General features: G+C 48.2%; 1 protein-coding gene across 6 annotated transcripts in view; it reads left to right on the forward strand.

Moving 5' to 3' along the window:
* ARHGAP26 (Rho GTPase activating protein 26) overlaps positions 1-15,205 on the forward strand; it is a 414,886-nt gene extending 399,681 nt beyond the window's left edge. For 5 of the 6 annotated variants that reach the window (XM_032476994.1, XM_032476996.1, XM_032476995.1 and 2 more), the window contains 2 exons: positions 985-1,076; positions 9,181-15,205. In XM_032476994.1, coding sequence (XP_032332885.1) covers positions 985-1,076; positions 9,181-9,269 — 181 coding nt within the window. In that variant the 3' untranslated portion in view covers positions 9,270-15,205. Of the gene's footprint in view, positions 1-984; positions 1,077-9,180 lie in introns of those variants that run through there. The other variant, XM_032476997.1, reaches the window with a different exon arrangement.
* Positions 15,206-19,136: the final 3,931 nt, after the last annotated feature.

Genomic DNA, 19,136 nt, shown 5'->3' on the forward strand with positions numbered 1-19,136 from the left:
CTGTGGCTGCTTTTGCACTACGATGCAGAGTTGAGTCATTGCAACGGAGACCAGATGGCCCACGAAGCCTAAAATATTTACTGTCCAGCCCGTTACAGAAAAAGTTTGCCAACACGTGCTCTGGAAGGATGGTTCTCAGCCCCGGTTGTACACTGGAGTCACTTGGAGAGCTTTATGAAAATACTGATGGCTGTAGTTACGTCTGCAAGTCAGGGGAGAACCCGGGCATCTGCATTTGTTAAGGTTCCCCTGGAGGTTCCGATACACAGCGAGAGCGGTAGTCAGCACGCTTTGGATATGAGACAGGCACAAAAAATGGCATCACGTCGCCCATCCCTTCTCCCTCCCCACACACGCACGTGCGTGCTCTCACGCACACACGTGTGTAACTGCTCACACCCACACCTTGTCTGTTCCCTGCCCTACCCTGGGGTCGGGGAGTTCCAGCTCTGGAATCCTGCTCCACCAGCCCAGTGGGAAATCAGTAACATCTGGGAGAGCTCATGTCCGCCCGGGGCCTGGAGCCGGAACCTGGCTTTGCTAGAATTTCTCCTTTTTGACTCACTGAGCCTGGCCAACCTTCAACAGGGTCTGCCGGGAGTGTTCCCCAGAGCCACTTGGAAGCTCTTTCCTGCCTCCACCTCCCTCCTGCCCAGCTAGTCCTGCTCCAGAAATGGGGTGCAGCCTGCCCTCCCGCTGCTCAGCTGTTGTAACTCCTAGTGGAGGTTTTAACGCGAAACAAGGTCACCCCACGACGAGTGTGGTTTCTCCCCGGCTCGCGGCTTTCCTCTGAATATTTCTCGTTCTCACTCTGGTGACCTTTGCAGCTTTTCTGCCTCGTGTTTTGCCATCTGGCTGCCTTGTCAGGCTCTTCCCATGAGAGAAGGCTAGATGGCTTGTGGGGAAGGGGAGGAAGAGAGATGAAATACCGGGGGTTTTCAGAGGGCTTTTAAAAAATGCTAAATAAACTCCTGTTTTCTCCAGCATGCCGTTCCGGAAGGCAAAAGCCTTGTATGCCTGCAAAGCAGAACATGACTCCGAGCTGTCGTTCACAGCAGGGACGGTCTTCGACAATGGTGAGTCTCTCCTCCCCCCGCAGAGATGTGGGGGGGGACGCAAAGCAGTAACTGGAGCGGTCGGTTACTTTCTACCTGGGGAACAGCTCAGTAGAACAGGTAAGACCGCAAAGGCGTGTGTGTGTGTGTGTGTGTGTGTGTGTGTGTGTGTTTCTCTTCCCAAAGAGGCGCAGTGGCGGGACCTCAGGAGGCCCTGCCAAGAGGGGACAGGTGTCATTAATTCTGCACTCTAGCAGAGACTGTCATCAAGATGTCATGGGCATTAAATGCGATGATACCTGGTACAGGCTTTGAGCATCTGGAGCTGGATGAAGGGAGGAGACGAAGGAGTGAAGAACAAGGGATGTTGAGGCCACAGGGTCTGCGCCCATCCTCTGGGCTTCGGTGGGATTCACTGTCTGCAGCAGGCGAGGCTGGTTTCCCGAGACGGCCGGGCGTTGGGTGAGCTCGGGGCAGATAAGCTGCACTGCGTCCCTGCTCATCCTCCCGCAGCTGCTGGGAGCGCCTAGGTGACCCCAGAGTCAGACCACCCCTGCAGAGCACCAGCTGTCCTGCACAGGCATCCTGGTGGGGAAGTGGATTCAGGACACCTGCCCCGCGGGCCTGCACCTTGCTTGGTGCACCATGTCTTTGTTCCATTTGTTTGCGTTCCTCCCTTTGAAAAAAAGCATGGAGCGGGGAGGAATATTTTAAAAAATGAAAATTGATGGAATTGATGTCATAATTTTTTGTAACTTATGATTCGCCTAAGAGCAAAATCAGGATTCTGGGGAAAAGCCCAAGTTTCTGTTACAGCTGAGATTTCCCCCAGATGAAGTTCTCCTTGGGGGTTAATCCTTCTGGATTCTTGGGTGAAAAGGTCTGTTTGTTTTGCTCAAAGGAAGAAGCAAAAACCAGATGTCTGGTTTCAGGAACTAGACATTTTCTGGGCCTCCCTTCCTGACCTCAGGTGGGGCAGAGGCACCGTTCCCTGGCAGGGCTGAATGCACAGGGCCTCAGCATCCCTTCCCATTGCGGCTGCGCGGCCCTGCCTGGGCCTGGACCACACCTCCTCCTGCCTGCCAGCAGGACGGGGCAGCCAAGAATCCCACATAGCCCTGGGGAGCCAGAGCTCTAGATGCTGGCCACCGAAGCGCACGTCCTGGCTGGACCACGTGCTTATGTGTGACCCCGAGCAGTGACCTAACCTCTCTGTGCCTCAGTTCTCCCCTCTGTCATAGAACCATCACAGATGGTTGTGAGAGGAAATCAAGCTAGTGAACATCACATTTTCAAATTAGTACTCAGCACATACTAAGCTTTCACTGTGTCCATTGTTATGATGATGATCATCATCTTGATTATGTGCATCTTAGAAACAGACCCTGATGCTCTTATAGTTTCTTTTTTGCTGATATGACCCAGACCTGGCTCTCCCGGCTGGGCAATAGGTGAGGGCCTTGGGGTCCCAGCCAGTGCAGAGGTGGGCTCCTGGGGACCAGCCTTAAATGCATCCGCATGCAGAGGCCCTGCCTCTCTGTGTGCCCAGCCTCTGCATCCAGCATGGTGCAAATCAGATTCAGGTGTGGGTAGACAGAATGTGAAACAGGGCTCAGAGTCTCTGGGGGACTCCCAGGTCACACTCAGCAGCCTTCAACCTTCTGAGCCAGTGGGGCTGGGGTGCTTCTGCCTACTGATGAGCAAGATTTGAGAGATCCCTACATCTGCAGGTGAATCCAGTGCTTAAAGGTCTGTCCTCTAAACCACAATTCACTGCTCCCTTTGGCAGGGACCACCATGTTCCCATCAGCTATTCACTCTGACAACACGAAGGACCCCTGGTCCCAGGGGCTGAATTGGTCTGAGTTCTCAAAAGGTCTGTGTGTGCCTGTGTGTCTGTCCTATTTGGGACTCCTCTTCCTAAGTGCAACCCACTTCTACTTTTTTTCGAGCAGCTTTATTGAGACAGCCACTGACCGTACAATATGCCCGTTTAAAACATATAATGCAGTGGGTTTTAGTATATTTAGACTTGTGCAGCCATCACCACCATCTAACTCTAGAATATCGTTACCTCCAAAGAAACCCTGTTCCCTTTAGCATTCATGCCCCATTTACCCCCAACCCTACTCCATCCAGCCTAGGCAACCACGAATCTACTTACTGTCACTATAAATTTGCCTGCTCTGATGTTTCTGTGGATAGAATTATATAGTATATGGTGTTTATAACTGGCTTCTTTCACTTTGCATAGTATCTTCAACGTCATACAGGTTGTAGTATGCAACAGAACTTCATTCCTTTTTCTTGCCGAGCAATATTCTGTTGTATGGACATACCACAGTTTGTTTATCCATTCATCTATTGATGGACATTTTGATTATTTTCGCTTTTGGGCTGTTATGAGTAACGCTCCTATGAACATTTGCATATAAGTTTTTGTGAGGACATATGTTTTTCGTTCTCTTGGTAATCCACCCAGGCATGGGAATGCCTGGGTCATAGATAAGTCTGTGTTTAACTGAGGAACTGCCCTACTGATTTCCAAGTGGTGTTGCACATTTGACATTCCCACCTTCTTCCATTTTTTTTTTTTAAGTTTCCTTTTTGAATCAGTCTAACTAGCTAACCAAAAAAAGAAAAGAAAAAAGATACTGGGGGATTTTTAACTGCCAAGTCCGTGACTTCCAGCAGGTTCTGGGACTAATTCTGTCCCACAACTAGGTAATCATCATAAATCCTATAAGGACGAATGAGAGCAGGAGAGAGTCAGAGGCCCCACCCCACCTTCCTGTGGTCTCTGGGGATCATGGCAAAGTTTGTTGACACTAGTTTCTTTTTAACCAGCAATGCCAGTAACCTTTCAGATTCCCTGAAGAGCAGAAGGCCAAATTAAGCCCCGAAGACAACACCTCTCAGTGTTGACTGGGCTGCAGTCGAAGAAGGGTGTGACAAAATGTCAATCCAGTTTTTAGACTAGTTTGGCTGGGAATATTTTATGATGTTGGGTTTTTAGAGGATGCTCCTGAGACCCTGTTTCCCCCCTCCCTTCAGCCTTATGGGAGAAATCGGGCATTAGCGGGAAAAGAACTATTCACGTGCGAGGGAGATCCTTTCTTTGTTTATCTTTTGGTAATTTATTGCTGGAGATAGCAGATAAGGGTGATTTCAGTTGGATGCTTTGTCGCTGTCAGATTAAATCATTAGACTAATCGGAAGTTTCCTAATGACTGTGTGTGTGTCTGTGTGTTTTCAGGATCAAGAAGAAATCAGGAGGAGGAAGAGGGAGGGGCACCTCAAGGGGAAAGTCTGTTGTTCATAATGGTTAATCTCCAAGTCTCCAGAGTCCAGGGGCCCAATGCAAATCTGGGGAGGCTGCTCAGTCAGCTTTTGGACTTTGTGCACTGGGCAATGGATGTGCAATACTCGGAAAGAAGTCCAGTGTCAGCCCTTGCCAGTCTACTAGGAAACTGTCCTTTTCACCAAGAGTACCTCAGACAGTAACTGGAAAGAGAAATAGCTGGTATCCTCAGGAACATTAGTCATCTAGAAGCAGTGTGATTAGCGATACCTGGAAAATTCACACGGCATTCACTAAAATTGGGTTCTTGGGATACTTTCATCAAGATTGGAGACGGGCCGGGATCCTTCATTCCCGGGGCGCAGGGTGTGGCTTGAGTGCAAGTCAGGGCGGCCGCAGGTTTCCTCTGCTGATCGAGAACATGTCAGGCAGTGGGCCTACACAGAGTTCCCTGGTGGAGTCTTTCAGCCTCCCCAGCCGTCTCCGTCTCTCCCGAGCATTGCCACCAGCCACCAGCTGGTCTTGTCGCACTCAGCCTTGCCCCCATAACCTGTGCCCTGCACAGCCACCAGAGTCATCTTGGGAAAGTGGAAGTCCCATCATGTTACGAGCACCCTGCTTCCTGTGCTCCAGCCGCCTCCTGTCGCTCTTAGAATTATTGACGGGGAGGACATCCCCCGCCCCACCCCTGCCCTCTGGCCCCCTCTCACCCACGCTGGATACACAGCAGCCTACCAGGCCACCTTTGTGTTCTCAAACAGGGTTGGCAATGACCTGCCAGCGAAGTCCAGCCTGCTGCCTGTTTTTGTAAATAAAGCTTCATTGGAACACAGCCACCCCCGCCTTTTTGTTTACATATTTTCTACCGCACGACCATGGCGGGGTTGAGCAGTTACACATTTATGATCTGGCTTTTTAAGAAAAACTTGCAGAGCGCTGCTTTGAGATCACAGCAAGCTTTTCCCCATCTTAGGGCCTTTTACACTTGCGTTACGCGCTGCCTGGCAGGCTCCTTTGGATGATTTAGGTTTTAGCTTTGTGAACTCTTCCCCACCCACCCCCATCCCTATGCCAGTCTCTTCCTCTCCCCTCAGCACTACCCAAAATGACATGCCGGCTTATTATAGATCGTCCCTCCCCGCGGGCAGAATCTTGACTGCTTCTTCTGTACCACGTGGAGGAACCTAGCACAATGCAGGCTCGTGGTAGGTGCTTAGTAAACTCACTTGTGAAGCGAGTCAATGCATTCTACTGCACAGGGGTCCGCGCCTCTTCCAGCCAGTGCTGCTTCCCCTCGGGGCAGCCGGCCATCAGAGATCTTAGTCACACACGCGCTTCTTGTCCCGGTGAGCAAAGGAGACGGGCAGCGCACGAGTTGCATGTGCAGGGGTGTATGGTGTGTGTATGCGTTGAGCTGAGAGTGGTTGGCAGGAAGCACACCTGGGTCGGCAGCAGCTTACATTTGTTGTATGCCTGCTGGGCTGGAGAGCCGCCCAGGCAGCTCACTGCACCAGCCCGTGTGTTTACATAGCCCATGGGACACTGGTGCAATTCAGAAGGTTGGACGTTGGCGCGATTCAGCCCAGCAGGTACTTCGGAGCATCTCCGATGTCCAGAGCATTGGGCTGGGCCAAAGTGGTAGCGTTTAAGACCGCAGACCCTGGCGTCAGATGTCCTGGGTTCCGATCCACCACCAGTCGTCTACCAGCTGTGTGATCTGGGGCAAGCTGCTTCACTTCTCTGAGCCTCAGGTTCTCAGCAGTAAAATGGGGATAACGGTGGAAGCAACTCCACAGTCATTCTGCAGGTGAAAAGAGGCGCGGTGCAGGTGAAGCGCTCAGCACAGGGTCCCCCACCTTGGGACGTACTCAGCATGTGCATCATCGTTCTTATCATTAAGGGCCACGCTCTCCGGCTGCATAGAGACACAATGTAGTGGGAAAGGGCTTGGTCTCTGGGGTCAAACAAACTGTGTTCACACTGTGGTTCTACTCTTGTGACCCCGCACAAAGTAATTTACCTCTCTGAGCCTTAATTTTCTCATCTGTGAAGTAGGGATCACAATAGTACAAGCTAGGATCTTTAGATCAAGTGAGTCAGTATATATTCAGAGTTCTGAGTCCATGGCTCTTTCCTGATCACCGGGTAAACATTTCTAGGTGTTCACTTTTATCATTATAATTCACCAGAGGGCAGTCATTGAAGAATGTTGAGTGGTAGAATACAAATTAAAATGCACTTAACTACTAGTTAGAGAAACAAAACCTAACACATTTGAACAGCCTTAGTGGAACCCTGAATAACATGCAGTCCGCACTGTGAGCGTTCCAGGAGCCCAGAGAAGGGAGAAAGCAGGTAGATGGAATTCCAGGACGATATTTATGGAGGAGGTGGGGCTTCAGCTAAACCAGGAGGTGCGAGGAAAGGAAAGAGAAGGCAACAGAAAGGCGGGGGTGGGGGGAGGCATCTGGGGCTGCCTCCCACCTCCATCAGTTCATGAGAATTTGCATTTTAATTCTTATTATCACCCTCGTTACAGAGGCATTTTGGCACTGAAAAGTTATAACTTAGCTTTCCGAGAATGAGTCAAAATACATTCCCTGGGCCCCCCTCCTAGAGATTCTGCTGCCACTGCTGTGCCAGGAGGCCCAGGGATCTGCAGTTTTAATAAGCATCCGGGTGGTTCTGTTGCACACGGTCTGAAGCCTGACTTGCTGGCTCCCCTGAGTCAGCCGTCTGACCCAAAGGCTGCATTGTCCCCAGCCGTCCCCTGTTCTCCAGTTTGGAGGGCCTCCTTTGTCCCCTCCGATTCATCCCTTACTCTGCACATTCCCTCTCTAATGTTTGCAGACGTTACCACCTCTGCACCTGAGCTGTGTTTGAACAGCTGGCCAGGAAGGGAGACTGAGAGAGATGGACTCCATGCAGCCAGGGGAATAACAGCTCAACCAAGAGCTCTGCTGTAAAGTGGGAGGGGTCTTTTTTTTTCTTTTATTTTGTTTATTTAGTTGGTTTATTCTTTTTCAGTCTTTTGTTTTAGGGGTGAGTTTGATTTGCTTGGTTTGGGTTCTGAACATTTGACATTTCCCCAAGCTTTGGTGGGTGTTGAGACTAGACCCTTACTCAGGTTTTACCAGGAGAGTCCTACAGACCAGTCCAAGTGACTGGACAAATGACGCAGGGTCCCCTACTGGCTCGCCCGTAATGAACATTAACTGTGCTTTCTCCGCGTTGGCTCCTTGAACCCTCACAAGAACCCACTGAGGGGGACAGAGTTGTATTATGACTGCCTGATAGGTTGCAGAAAATCAGGTGATCTTGGCAGCATCAGCTGGACAGATGGGCAGAAGACAAGACAGCAGGGGTGTTTGGGTGCTAGTATCTTAGCAGTGGGCTGGGAGAGCTTGGGCACTGGAGAAGCCGGGTTGCTTTTAAGTCATGTTGTATTCTTCCTTCCCTGACGCCCCTTTCCCAGACTCCTCCTTGTATGGTGTCATGAATCCCAAATACCCTCACTATTTGGATTTATTCCTAAAGCCTAGAGCTATGAAATCATGCAAGCACATTGGAGGCCAGCTCATCGATGTCTGACCTTGTCTTTTCCTAAAAAAGCCTCCACGATCTAGCCAAGGTCAATATCGATCTTCTATAAGTCCCGGTGTGCGTCCTGCTGCTGCTTCCCCGTTTACTTCCTTTGGCCTCTGTTCTTCTTTCCCTGCAAATGGAAGCTTGAGTATGATAATAGTTTGGGAGGCGGAAATGCTTGTCTAAAATAAGCTCAGGAAGTCACTTAATTAGCCTAGGAAGGGAATAGGGGAAAATTCATTCTCTCCAAACAATCTCGGAAAATTGGAGTTTTCCTAAAACATCCAGAGCAAATGTCCTGCCTCGCCCAAGAGGGGTGTGTATATTCCTGGTTCACACGTGTGAACAGCCCCGTCTCTGAGTCTGCAATTCCCTTCCTCTTCCTTCGTGCCGTCGACAGCTTTGCAGACTTAGCTGGATTGTATACAATTTTTACAATATCACAGTAGTTTCCATGGAGATGGATTGTGATGTCACAACATATTGGGTATGTTTCTTTGGATATGGAAAAATCAAAGCGGTAGAAATTTTGCAAATTGTGGTTCAGAAAGGGAGAGGAGAGCTTTCAGACTTGTATACAGGAGGGAGGAAAATTCTAGAGAACAGGAAAGAAAGCTAAGGAAGCGTATGGTTGGAACCAAGAGGGGGCTATTCAAAGACTATAAAATTTTTTTAAATGCAGAGGGAATCTGTAAGGAAATTAGAAGCAGAGGATGCGGATTCAAAGGGAAGTAAAATGCATGATTAGGAGCTAGATATCTTTAAGGACTGGGTCTTAGCGTCCTCCATGGGTACTTTTGTTGGTACATCATCTGCACTGGGTAGCTAGAGGAGAACATGGATGGATGGATGGATGGATGGATGGATGCGTGCTTGCACACATAAATATATAGATGGAGAATCATAACTGTGACCTCGAACCTAAAAAGCAGAAATCTATGACTTCTTTATAGTTTAAACCAGAAACTTCAGAAAGTCCATGAAACCCCTAAAATTGTATGCAGAATTTTGAATGTCTGTGTCTTTTCACTTTTTGTTGTGGAGAAAGTTTAAAACGACCTTTATCAGATCCCCCAGTAGGTTCAGAACCTCTGGTTTAACCAAGTCCTAGCGTTACGTAACGTGACTAGCAGCTGCACTCAGCCCCTAAACTTCCTGCACGCACACACAGCGCACGTCCGCCTTCTGTCCCGTCTATAACGCCCTCTCTTCTTGTTCCCTCTCCGCCTCCCTGTACAGTTCATCCATCTCAGGAGCCTGGCTGGTTGGAGGGGACTCTGAATGGAAAGACGGGCCTCATCCCTGAGAACTACGTGGAGTTCCTCTAACCATGGGCCCCAGCAGAACTGCTGAGCTTTCCATGGTGTCCGTGACGACCGCCGATGCCAGTGTTGTGGGCCGTTCCTCTTCGCCGCTGAGAAATGCGGGGTGACTGACTCTGCTGCTGCCTGTCGACACAAATGTTTCTGTGAACTCTGGTGTCACCCATCCCCATGATCATCTCAGCTGACATGCGGTGATACGGCACAAAACAGTAGATCAGCAGAGGAGGCCACTTGACTTTGATCACCAAGGGAAAGGCTTACAAAGCCATCGCTCTCGTTTAGCACCCTAAATGGGGGGTGTCCATGTTGTTTTGACAGTCATCCAAACCCCAACCTTCTGAACAAGGAAGTAAGTGAGGCAGAAGTAGTCCCCAGGAGCAGGCAGTGTGGCCGGCTCTGGCAGGGCCGGGCAGTGCCTGAGATCCAGGCTGGATCCACGGCCTCTGTTTACAGTAGATGCTCTGTCTATCCCACCTCTAATTACTTGAGACCCACAGTGCTCCAGGCAGCTGGGCCTGTTTGTTTGCAGGCAGGATGGAGAGGGGTTACGGCACTGTTTACATAAGATCCAATCTCTCACCATCTCTCAAGCAGCCGTTGGCCCAGCGTCAGCAGAATTCTGTCCAGTCCTCTCATGCAAGGGAGCACACGCACCCCACGGCCCCCCTCCCCCAAGCTAGGAACTTCTCTGCCACCGAGGGCTGCCATCGCCTCGTAACCACGGCAACCCCGCCTACTCTGAAACCAAACCGAAGAATCACACACACTCTTCTGCGCGACGTGTGTTTTTTCCCTTCCCCACTTTCGGTCGTTTTTTGAATGGTTTTCCAACAACCTGAAGCAGGACAATCAAGGCAGGAGAGTGGTCTCCTTGGGGGCAGAGCGAATAGCAGCTGGGAGCTGTTCCCTTTCTGATGAGTTTCAGCAGCACCAGGATATATTTGGAGCAAACTCTAGTAACCTCTTGAGATTAAATTTCATACAGGCTTCATATTTCTGTTCTTCCGTGCAACTCCTGTTTGCTTTCCAGAGGGCAATGTGCTGCCTCCCAATGGGTGACCCCCTCCCTCTGATTCATTCCCTTGTGGCCTCCGGTTCACCCATCCCTCCCCCGGTCCTTGTCCACCTCTAGGCCATCATTGACCGGCCCCCCAGGCGGTGCCCCAGGCTGCTGAGCACTGGTGCCCTGGCGGTTTTCAGGCCTGATTCCTGAGCTAGCCCCTTGACCTCTAGTTTAAAAGGGCATCTATGTTTACTGCTACTCAGAAAAAGGGAATTGTTCCTCAGGCTTTTGAGGCATGAGATGAATATCGTAAGCCATTGTGATTTAGAGGACACCAAAAGGTCGGGGCATGGAGGGTGGGACAGGTACCTTCTGAGAAAGAGAATTTCCTACTTGGACCAGAGGGGCTGGGTCTCGTGGAAGGCCGCCTTGGGTGGGGAAGTTTGGCCTGGAAGTTTCAAATTCACTTGGCCTCCAAAGAAGACAGTGCCAGTATCTTCCACATTTGAATGTCCTTGCAGGAGTGATTCTGGACCAACTCTAGACTAAGGGACTGTCGAGCTCCTTCGGAGCCCCTCGGGAGGGCAGCCTTTCTCCAGAGTGTTTCCTGCCTCTGGAATTCCTTTTTAGGGAACTTTAAAGAAGAAAAGAAAAACTTGAATTGTGTTGAATTACTGTATCTTTTACATTTTTTTTTGAAAAGATAAATTGTAAATAGAGTGATTTGAAATACTTTATGGCAAAGTTTTATATTTGATATTCTTGAAGCTAGTCGCTCCACGCGTTTAAGCTCTGATTTCTGAACAAGTGTGTGTAAGAGGGAGAGAGAGGATGCCAGGTTGCAGGGAGTCAAGGTCACGCCCTCTGTGGTCTTGAGGAAGGAGGAGACAGTCCTTGCACACTCTCCGCTGGGTCTCGTTGGTGGACATGACATGTCAGTGGTGTTCAGTCTTCTTTATCCAGATGTGTTTCTGAGCATCTCTTGGTCTTTGGATTTGGAGATGGAAAAAGCATCTCCCGGCAATGAACTTTTCAAAGGACTCCTACCTGGTGGTAAGATGAAGCTCAGGATTTAAATAGGTGAGGCCAGGGGTTAAGGTGGGGGTTTTTTGTTTTTTGTTTCGTTTTGGTATTTTTTTTTTTTCATTTTTCTTCTCAGGTGTATTTCTTGGTACCCCAGGATACCAGGACAGAAGGAGATGGGATAATTGCGTGCTCCTTAAGGCTGACTCTTCTGCACATCTTCTAAGGCTTTATAAAAGAGGCTAAGCTAGTTTGCAAATGTTGTGTGTGTCTAAGTTCTAAGAACAACTGGTTTCTTAGGATCTTTAGTTCTCAAGATGCTGCTGCTTCCCCTTTCCCTAAACATGTTTTTGCCCCCTCCTATTCATCTCAGATTTCCTATAACCCCATTATAAAAGGGGAAAAAACTCCAAAGAGGGGTGGAGATTGTGCTGTTATAGATGGTTTGAAAGTTAATAGGAGTTTGGCGTTGTGATTCAGTTCGTCAGCTCAGCATTACACTATTATCCAGGAGCTCACCAAGCAGCAAGTGAGATGCTACCGCTGAGTCAGGGAACAAGGATTAAGACTGGACCAGGACCAGGGTAGGACTCAGGAAAGCTACCACTGAAAACCCAAGAAGGAAAGGCTACACCTGCTCCTTGTGGACTTGGAACAGCTTGAGGACCTGTTCACAGGAGCCAGAAGGGACAAGCAGCCCCTATACCACTGTGCTTTCCAAATAGAGTATGCTTTTAGCACATTCGACATTTTAAATTGTCACCTGCCCCAGTGGACTCTTAACTAGAGCTCGCGGAGGGGGACCAGAAGGCCCAGGCCCTGGCTTTGGGAGCTCCTTGCTGAAGCGCACCTGCTGACACTCGGCTCCAGCTCGGCCACTTGGAAAGTCCCTCCCTCCTCGGTTGGCCGTGATCTGAAGCCGAGAGAGATGGGGCCGCTGCCGATGGGAATTTTTAGGTAGACCCCCCTTCCTGGCTTCTCTGGGCCGTGCCAGGCCCGTGACAGATGGCTGCCCCGTTTCCCTTTCCCCAGCCAGGCTCCCCTTCTCCCTGATGGCCACAGACCTGGAGACGCTGTTCAGAATATGAGCCAACAAATAAGAAGGAACTTGAAGACGGAAAATGGGTGTTCCCCTCCCCCGCGTCTGTGCTTCCCACCTCTAGCTCTGTCTGCTGCGATAGGGGGGTCTTAGGGCAGGTGAGGGGAGTGGACTGGGTATCAGAGTGGAAGACAGTTGACCCAAGTCCCTGAGCTTTGCCAGGAGCCTCGTGTTTCTTCCGGAAGGCCCTGGGATCAGGTAGGCGCGCACAGCCTGCATTGTTTTGGGGTCTCAAGGTTACTCCTCCTCAAGGCACTCACAGAATCCCTTGGCTGCAGAATGCAATGCCTTGAGAAGATAATCGTTTCAAGCCCTTTCCCCACCAAGGAAATTCCTGACTTGCTCAAGGCTGATGATACTCCCTTCTGCCTTCAAATCTAAATATAGAGGGATGGACCCTGCACTGCCTGCCTTGGAATCCTAGGACTGGGGCCAGTTTTTAGCTTCGTAATTCTACAGCCAATATGTGTTTTCCTCTAACAGACTAAACTGTTGCGGTTTTTTTTCCTAACATAATTCCAGTTCCTCTCCTCTTGCGGAAGTAGTGCTTTTTGGACAGAAAGGCAAGGAGATAACAGAGAAAGCGAGCATTCAAGTATTGGCCAACTGGCATTAGCACACAGCCATGCTGGTGACAGGGTCATTTCAGCATCTTCCAGGACTGTGTGCTTATGTGTGCCACACCTGTAGCTCGAAGGGAAGTCTTTCTGCCATCAGAGTTTGTGTCTCTTGAAAATAGGCCATCCCTGTCACACCGAAAGCTCTGTCTTGACCAAAAACATCCATGATTGAGGAGGAGGCAGACCGAAATAATCGAGTAAAGATAACGTGACCAGATATTCATGACCATCCATTGGCACCTTTCGTCTTCTGGCTTCTGTTTCCAAAAGCAAGTCAGGACCGCTCAGTTTTCTAGATTCCCAGGTACAACAGTGGGTCTCATGGCACTCACAGTTCACTTTAATTCTGAATGTTTTAGGAGCAACCATGATACCCAAGTAGGTAGGTAGCCAGCCTTGAAGAAACCAAAAAACCTCTTAGCTACCTGACTTTAAAAGGAACTTCCTGGGTGTTCTACTAGTGAGTTATCTACCATATCTAGCACAGCAGACAGTACTCAGTTACCTAGACAACCCTGCCCCACACCTCTTTTAAGTCAACTGGGTGTCTTCTCACACACCCCGTGCTGGTGTTCCAAAAATGTATCTCATCCTGCTCAAATGTGTTTGGCAACCACACTGGTGCGCTGAGTGCTAAACCAGTTCTCTGTCAGTGTTGCATCCAGATGACAACAGCAGCAGAGGAATGGACCTTGCACAAACCTCCTGCATGCCCTGAGACCAGACTCCAGCAAGTAATCATTAGCTTTTTTCCTTTCACTGCCTACAGTACTGCTGTCACTAAACAGCTCCCCAAAGCAGGAGAGGCCGTACAGAGAATCCAGGCATCTTTCAGAGGCAGCCCTTGCTGAGATGTGATCTTCTAATGGAAGCACATGTATTGTTAGGAGAAAAAGGGTTGGATGTAAAGTAATGCTAGGAGCAAAAAGAGAAAGGCAAACCACACTGAAGAACTTCAGATTTTTTATGAGAGGGATAAATATAGGGGGAAAAAATCTGTCACAGAGAAAATTCACAACTAATGCTTTTACAGCAGTTTTGCAGGAGACTACAAGATGAAAACATCTTTCAAGACAGAATGCTTTAGAGAGCAAAGGCTTGGCACAGTCCTAAACCCACGTAAGGGTGGCAACCCTTATTATGTCAAAACTCTCTTTGGTGTAGTCATTGAGAACCAAGAGTAGTGATCACCAAAATGTCAGAATTACCTGGAGCGGTCCTGGAGAGGCCAGGACACCCAACACCATTCTACATCGACCATTTCTACAAAGTTGTCCAAACAGACACCTACAAGCCGCTTCCTTGGGTCTTCAGGTGCCAGGGTCAACCTTGTACCTGTGCTAAGAGGTTCATCTTATGATGATTCTTAAGTATTTACATATTAGTATGTGTTTGTGTGTGTGTGTGTACAGCTCACAGTTATATATGTAAAGATGTAGACTCTTCTAGAAACCCACACAAGCTGGCAGCCGCTGAGCCTTGACAGCCTTTAAGATTTGAAGGTTGAGAACTAGAGAAGCAAGACAGGCTGTTGATTGACTATCAAAATGATCAAAGACGTCAGTGTAGTGCCATTTGAAAACTTTGTCCGTATTTATCGAATGGTTACGGTCTACAGCTGTAGTCCTCATTAACTTATTAAGAGTCATGTTGAAAAAAAGATCACACTCGTAAACAGCCGGTAGCTATTCCTAGGCTAGTGTTCACAAGCACTCTAAAAGGCATTGTGTCCATATTTCAGAGAAGACAATATTTGCATGCTTAATTCCTAATTTAGGCTACTTTTGAGTATATTATAAAGTGCTGTGTGACATAATATCAGTAAACTACTTAAAATGGCACTTTAATGTTTTTTTTAAAAAAATCATAAATGCACTGTTTTAAACTTCAATTCGGTATTGAATATTGACTAGTGTGTAGAATCCATTTTCGTAATTAAAAAGTAATTTGTGACTAGATTAGAGCTTTTTCCCTGTGATTCGTAAAACAGTTTTGCCATGTTCAGGCTTTATAAGGAAAAAAAAAAAAAAAAAACCTGTGCTTTTGCGTCACTAAGCATATCTAAAGAAAAAATACAGTTTCTGTCAAGTGGCCTCTGAAACTTGGCTTCTTACGTTCGGTTGGTTTATGTGACAATCTTGATGAAATGAGTGGAAGTATGATTTCTGAATTAAATGACTTTTCCATTTGGTGATACGTTTGTTTCTTGAGTTTCTGGTAAAGTTTTGACATGAGGCACATTTTAATATTTTTGTCAAACAGGCAAAGACCATGATCAAAGGTCACGGGTCTGGGCTCCTGCGGTCACTGGCGACAACTTCGGTGCTGATTTCTGACGTGCTCTGGGGAGCTCTGGGTTCCTTTGGGGAGAAGGTCAACTGCGAGGGAACTGGAGGGGGAGCTGTCAGGCATGTTAAATAATGAAGCCCCAAAGAGTCACGTTCCGATGAATGTTTCTGACTTTGTCTCCTGGAGTACATTTTTTTTAATTGAAGTGCAATTGACTTACAATGTTGTGTTAGTTTCTGCTGTACAGCACAGGGATTCAGTTGTACATATGTATGTGTGTATGTATATTATATACATTATTCTTTTTCATATTGTTTTCCATTACAGGCCATTACAAGATACTGAATATATATAGTTCCCCGTGCTATTCAGTAGGACCCTGTTGTTTACCTATTTTATATCTAATAGTTTGGATCTATTAATCCCAAACTTCTAGTTGATCGCCACCCCCCCCCGCCCCCCCCCCGTCCCCTTTGGTAACCGTAAGTTTGTTTTCTATGTCTGTGAGTCTCTTTCCGTTTTGTAAGTTCATTTGTCTCGTTTTTTCAGATTCCAAGTATGAGTGATATCATGTGATATTTGTCTTTCCCTAGAGTACGTTTTTTATTCTTCCTCAATTCAAGTTTCAAATCAAACATTTTCTGGAACTTCATTAACACAGTAAGGGGTAATCAAAGAGCCAGAACGCAGACAGTACCCCCCACACAGCTGGGTGTGTCACACATGTTGTCGATCAGTTACTTGTAACATACTGTCGCAGGCTGACTCATGTAATTTATCACATCCCCACATCCCCCCCTCCCCGGGTACATGCTAAGATGCAGCCTGAGACCCAGGTTTACAGTCAGCTCCTGGCTTCTCCTGTGAGAGCAAGGGAGCCAGAAGAAGAGGACAGGGGGAGCCAGGACTCGGCACGGAGGGGGAGGCTTCCTGCTCCAGAAGCTTGCCCCAGACAAGCTGAAGGGGAGTGAGTCTCCCCTGGTGCCTGGTTCTGACGGGTGACTTATTTGAATTTGTGAGTCACACGTGAGCTGTTTATACTGTCCTCGTTTGCCACTTAATGAGGACTGATTTCCTCCTATGAACAGAACGGATTCACGGCACCTGCTGCCTTCACCGAGCATACACCCTGCCCTGGAGAATCCAGCATCTGCGGTGTTGTACGTGCGTGCGGTCATGCGCTGCTTAGGTCAGACCTTCTGAGTGGCGCACATGTCCGATGCCCATCACGTGGAGGATGAAATGTATGTACGGATTTGTGTCTTATCTCTGTAGTTGGCCTTCCCCCAGACTCCCCAATCACTTCTACTGTTTAACAGGAAAAGTTTTCATTTTCATGTTGCTTTTAGCAGCCATTCGGAGCAGAGCTTAAATTGTGTCTCGTCTTGTGGTTGGTTTGGTGTTTTTCACTTATTAGTTCTTGCCACACGATTGGTCATGAAAGCACGTTGGTTAGGAATGGCCTTGACTGACACTTGAAATCACATAAATGAAAGATTTTCTCAGACCTTAAACATGTTTGCTGTCTTTGGAATTAAATCAGGGTTTTAATTCCTTCTTTTTTCAATTCTTTTTCAACCTCCACTTGGGTACCACATCTCTCTTACCCAAATATGTCAGTGTCTTCAGCTCGCCCTGCATTTAATAGCACCAGGCTAAGCTGCAACCAGTTAGCTGTCCCGGGCTAGTCAGGATTGCTGGAGTTCAGCCAAGAGAGCCTTTGACGACCATGGGTATCGCTCGGGGTTGGTGAGGTTCACCACGTGGCAGAGTCTGCAGGCGTGCCCAGCCAGGGCTGTGTCCTTCAGGATGTCACCCTGCATTGCTTGGTCAGCGTCAGGGAGTGGGGACCAAAGCAGGATGGTTCTCAGTTGAAATGGTCAAAACTTCGACCCACTGTATCCACAGCACTTAACAACTCCTGTCACACTGTGTATCTGTAAAGTGTCCTGTGTCGTTGACCCCAGGAGGCCAACCCTAGCCTCTGTTTGCTAAGACCTGAATCCATAGGTCCTTTCTCTGGGTACCAAATCACATTTTACCCCACAGGACTTATGTCCACCCTAAAATTAATGTGTTTCTTTTGACACTGTGACTCTATGTCCTTTTTTGGATTGTGAGGGGGTGGTCAGTGATAGGAAAGACTTTTTCTTTTTCATTGTTAACTGTTTTTCTGCTGTGACATAGATCCGGGAGAGTCATGCTCGCCTTGCCGGGGTTATATAAGATGAAGGAATGTTGCTGAAGGGGAGCCGTCTTTCTTTTCCCACGTGTTCCCTATCACACCACTTTGCCCTTTCATTGTACTTTCTACCTATAATTAACTCGCTGTTTATCATAAAATGTTTGATGCCTGTGTCCCTCCTAACACCCCCATAAGCACAGAGCTGGCCCGTGGCAGGTGCCGGGTAGCACCTGGGGGACTGAGCTAGTGAAAGGAGGCAGGGAAGCTCTGGACTCCAGTTCCTCCTTCCTCTTTTACTTTACACGTGTGGTTGAAAGGAAAAAAATTGGGTCATTGGGTGACCCTGTGATCCTTGACAAGCTACTCCATTCACTCGGGTCCCAGGATTCAGGCTCGTTGGAGAGACTCCCCACGCCCCTGTTGAGGCACACGCAGCCACATTCTTTCCCAGCCTCCTCGCTGGTGCTCAGCGCAAGAAACCATCTGGTTAACCAACTGACCAGGAGCCAAGAGGCGCATCACTACCATCTGAAATACTTAACGGATGATTTCATGAACTTCATACCAGGCTGGAGACCTGCCTTCAAGCAAACACACATCAGAATCACCCGCAATATAAGAAGTATTCCTTTTTTAAAGACCCTTACAGGAAATTCCACGCTGTCCCAGGGGCACTTGGTCTGGTCTCTAACACTCCCACCAAGGGAACTGTTTGTGTCTAACTGAAGTTTCCCAGGATGCAGCTTCTGTCCATTTCCTCTGTTTTTCCTTAGAGCGGAGAACAACGAGCCATCATGTTTTTAGAATAAACACCCTCCACGTTATGCTTCCGCTTAGCAAACACTTCTTGAGGACCTCTGGTGTGCCAGGAGCTGCCAAAACCAGGAAGTACAAGATGTGAGCTCTGTCCCCAGGGCACTCACAGTTGGCCTCGGTGATGGGCAGGTGGACAAGGACCAGCATCTACCATGTGGTGTTGCGACACTTGCAGTGTGTGGCAGGTAGTCTCAGGCTCCGACGAAGAGTGATCCTTTCTAACTGGGAGGTAGCTGCTAGAGAAAGCTTTGCGAAGAAGGGACATTGGAGATGGTCTTGAAAGATGGAGAGAAGTTGGCCACTTAGGTGAATGGAAAAGTGTCCCAAGCACAAGGACAGCAGGGACCAAGGCATGAAGGGGAAGGTGAGGGGGAGAAAGGAGAGAAAGGTAAGTTCAGTATGATGGGAGCATGAGGAGATAAGGGCTTTCTCAAGAACTCTACAGTTTCACCCTCTCCCACTCTGTTAGCTTTTAGGCTTCTGCCTTCTCAACCGACACTATCAACTAACATTTATTACTGTCTTGCTAGGGACCAGACACTACTATACATGCATTAACTGACTCAATCCTCCAAATAGGTGAGTGGAATGCTATAATTTTGTAGATGAGGAGACTGAGGATCAGGGAGGTCACACAAGCTAAGAAGTGGTGAAACTGAAATACCAATATGGATCTGTCTGCTTGAGCCCATATGCTTTTAAATTTCTTTTAATTTCTTCATAGATATACACATACGATTTTACCTAAGTGCACAAACTTTTTTAATTGGCTGGAAGTGTTCTCTTCCATTTTTGATTTGGTTCTTCAGTCCCCCACATCAGCCTCCTCCCTCCT

The sequence above is a fragment of the Camelus ferus genome, chromosome 3, assembly GCF_009834535.1.
Source record: "Camelus ferus isolate YT-003-E chromosome 3, BCGSAC_Cfer_1.0, whole genome shotgun sequence".
Taxonomy (NCBI): Eukaryota; Metazoa; Chordata; class Mammalia; order Artiodactyla; family Camelidae; genus Camelus; species Camelus ferus.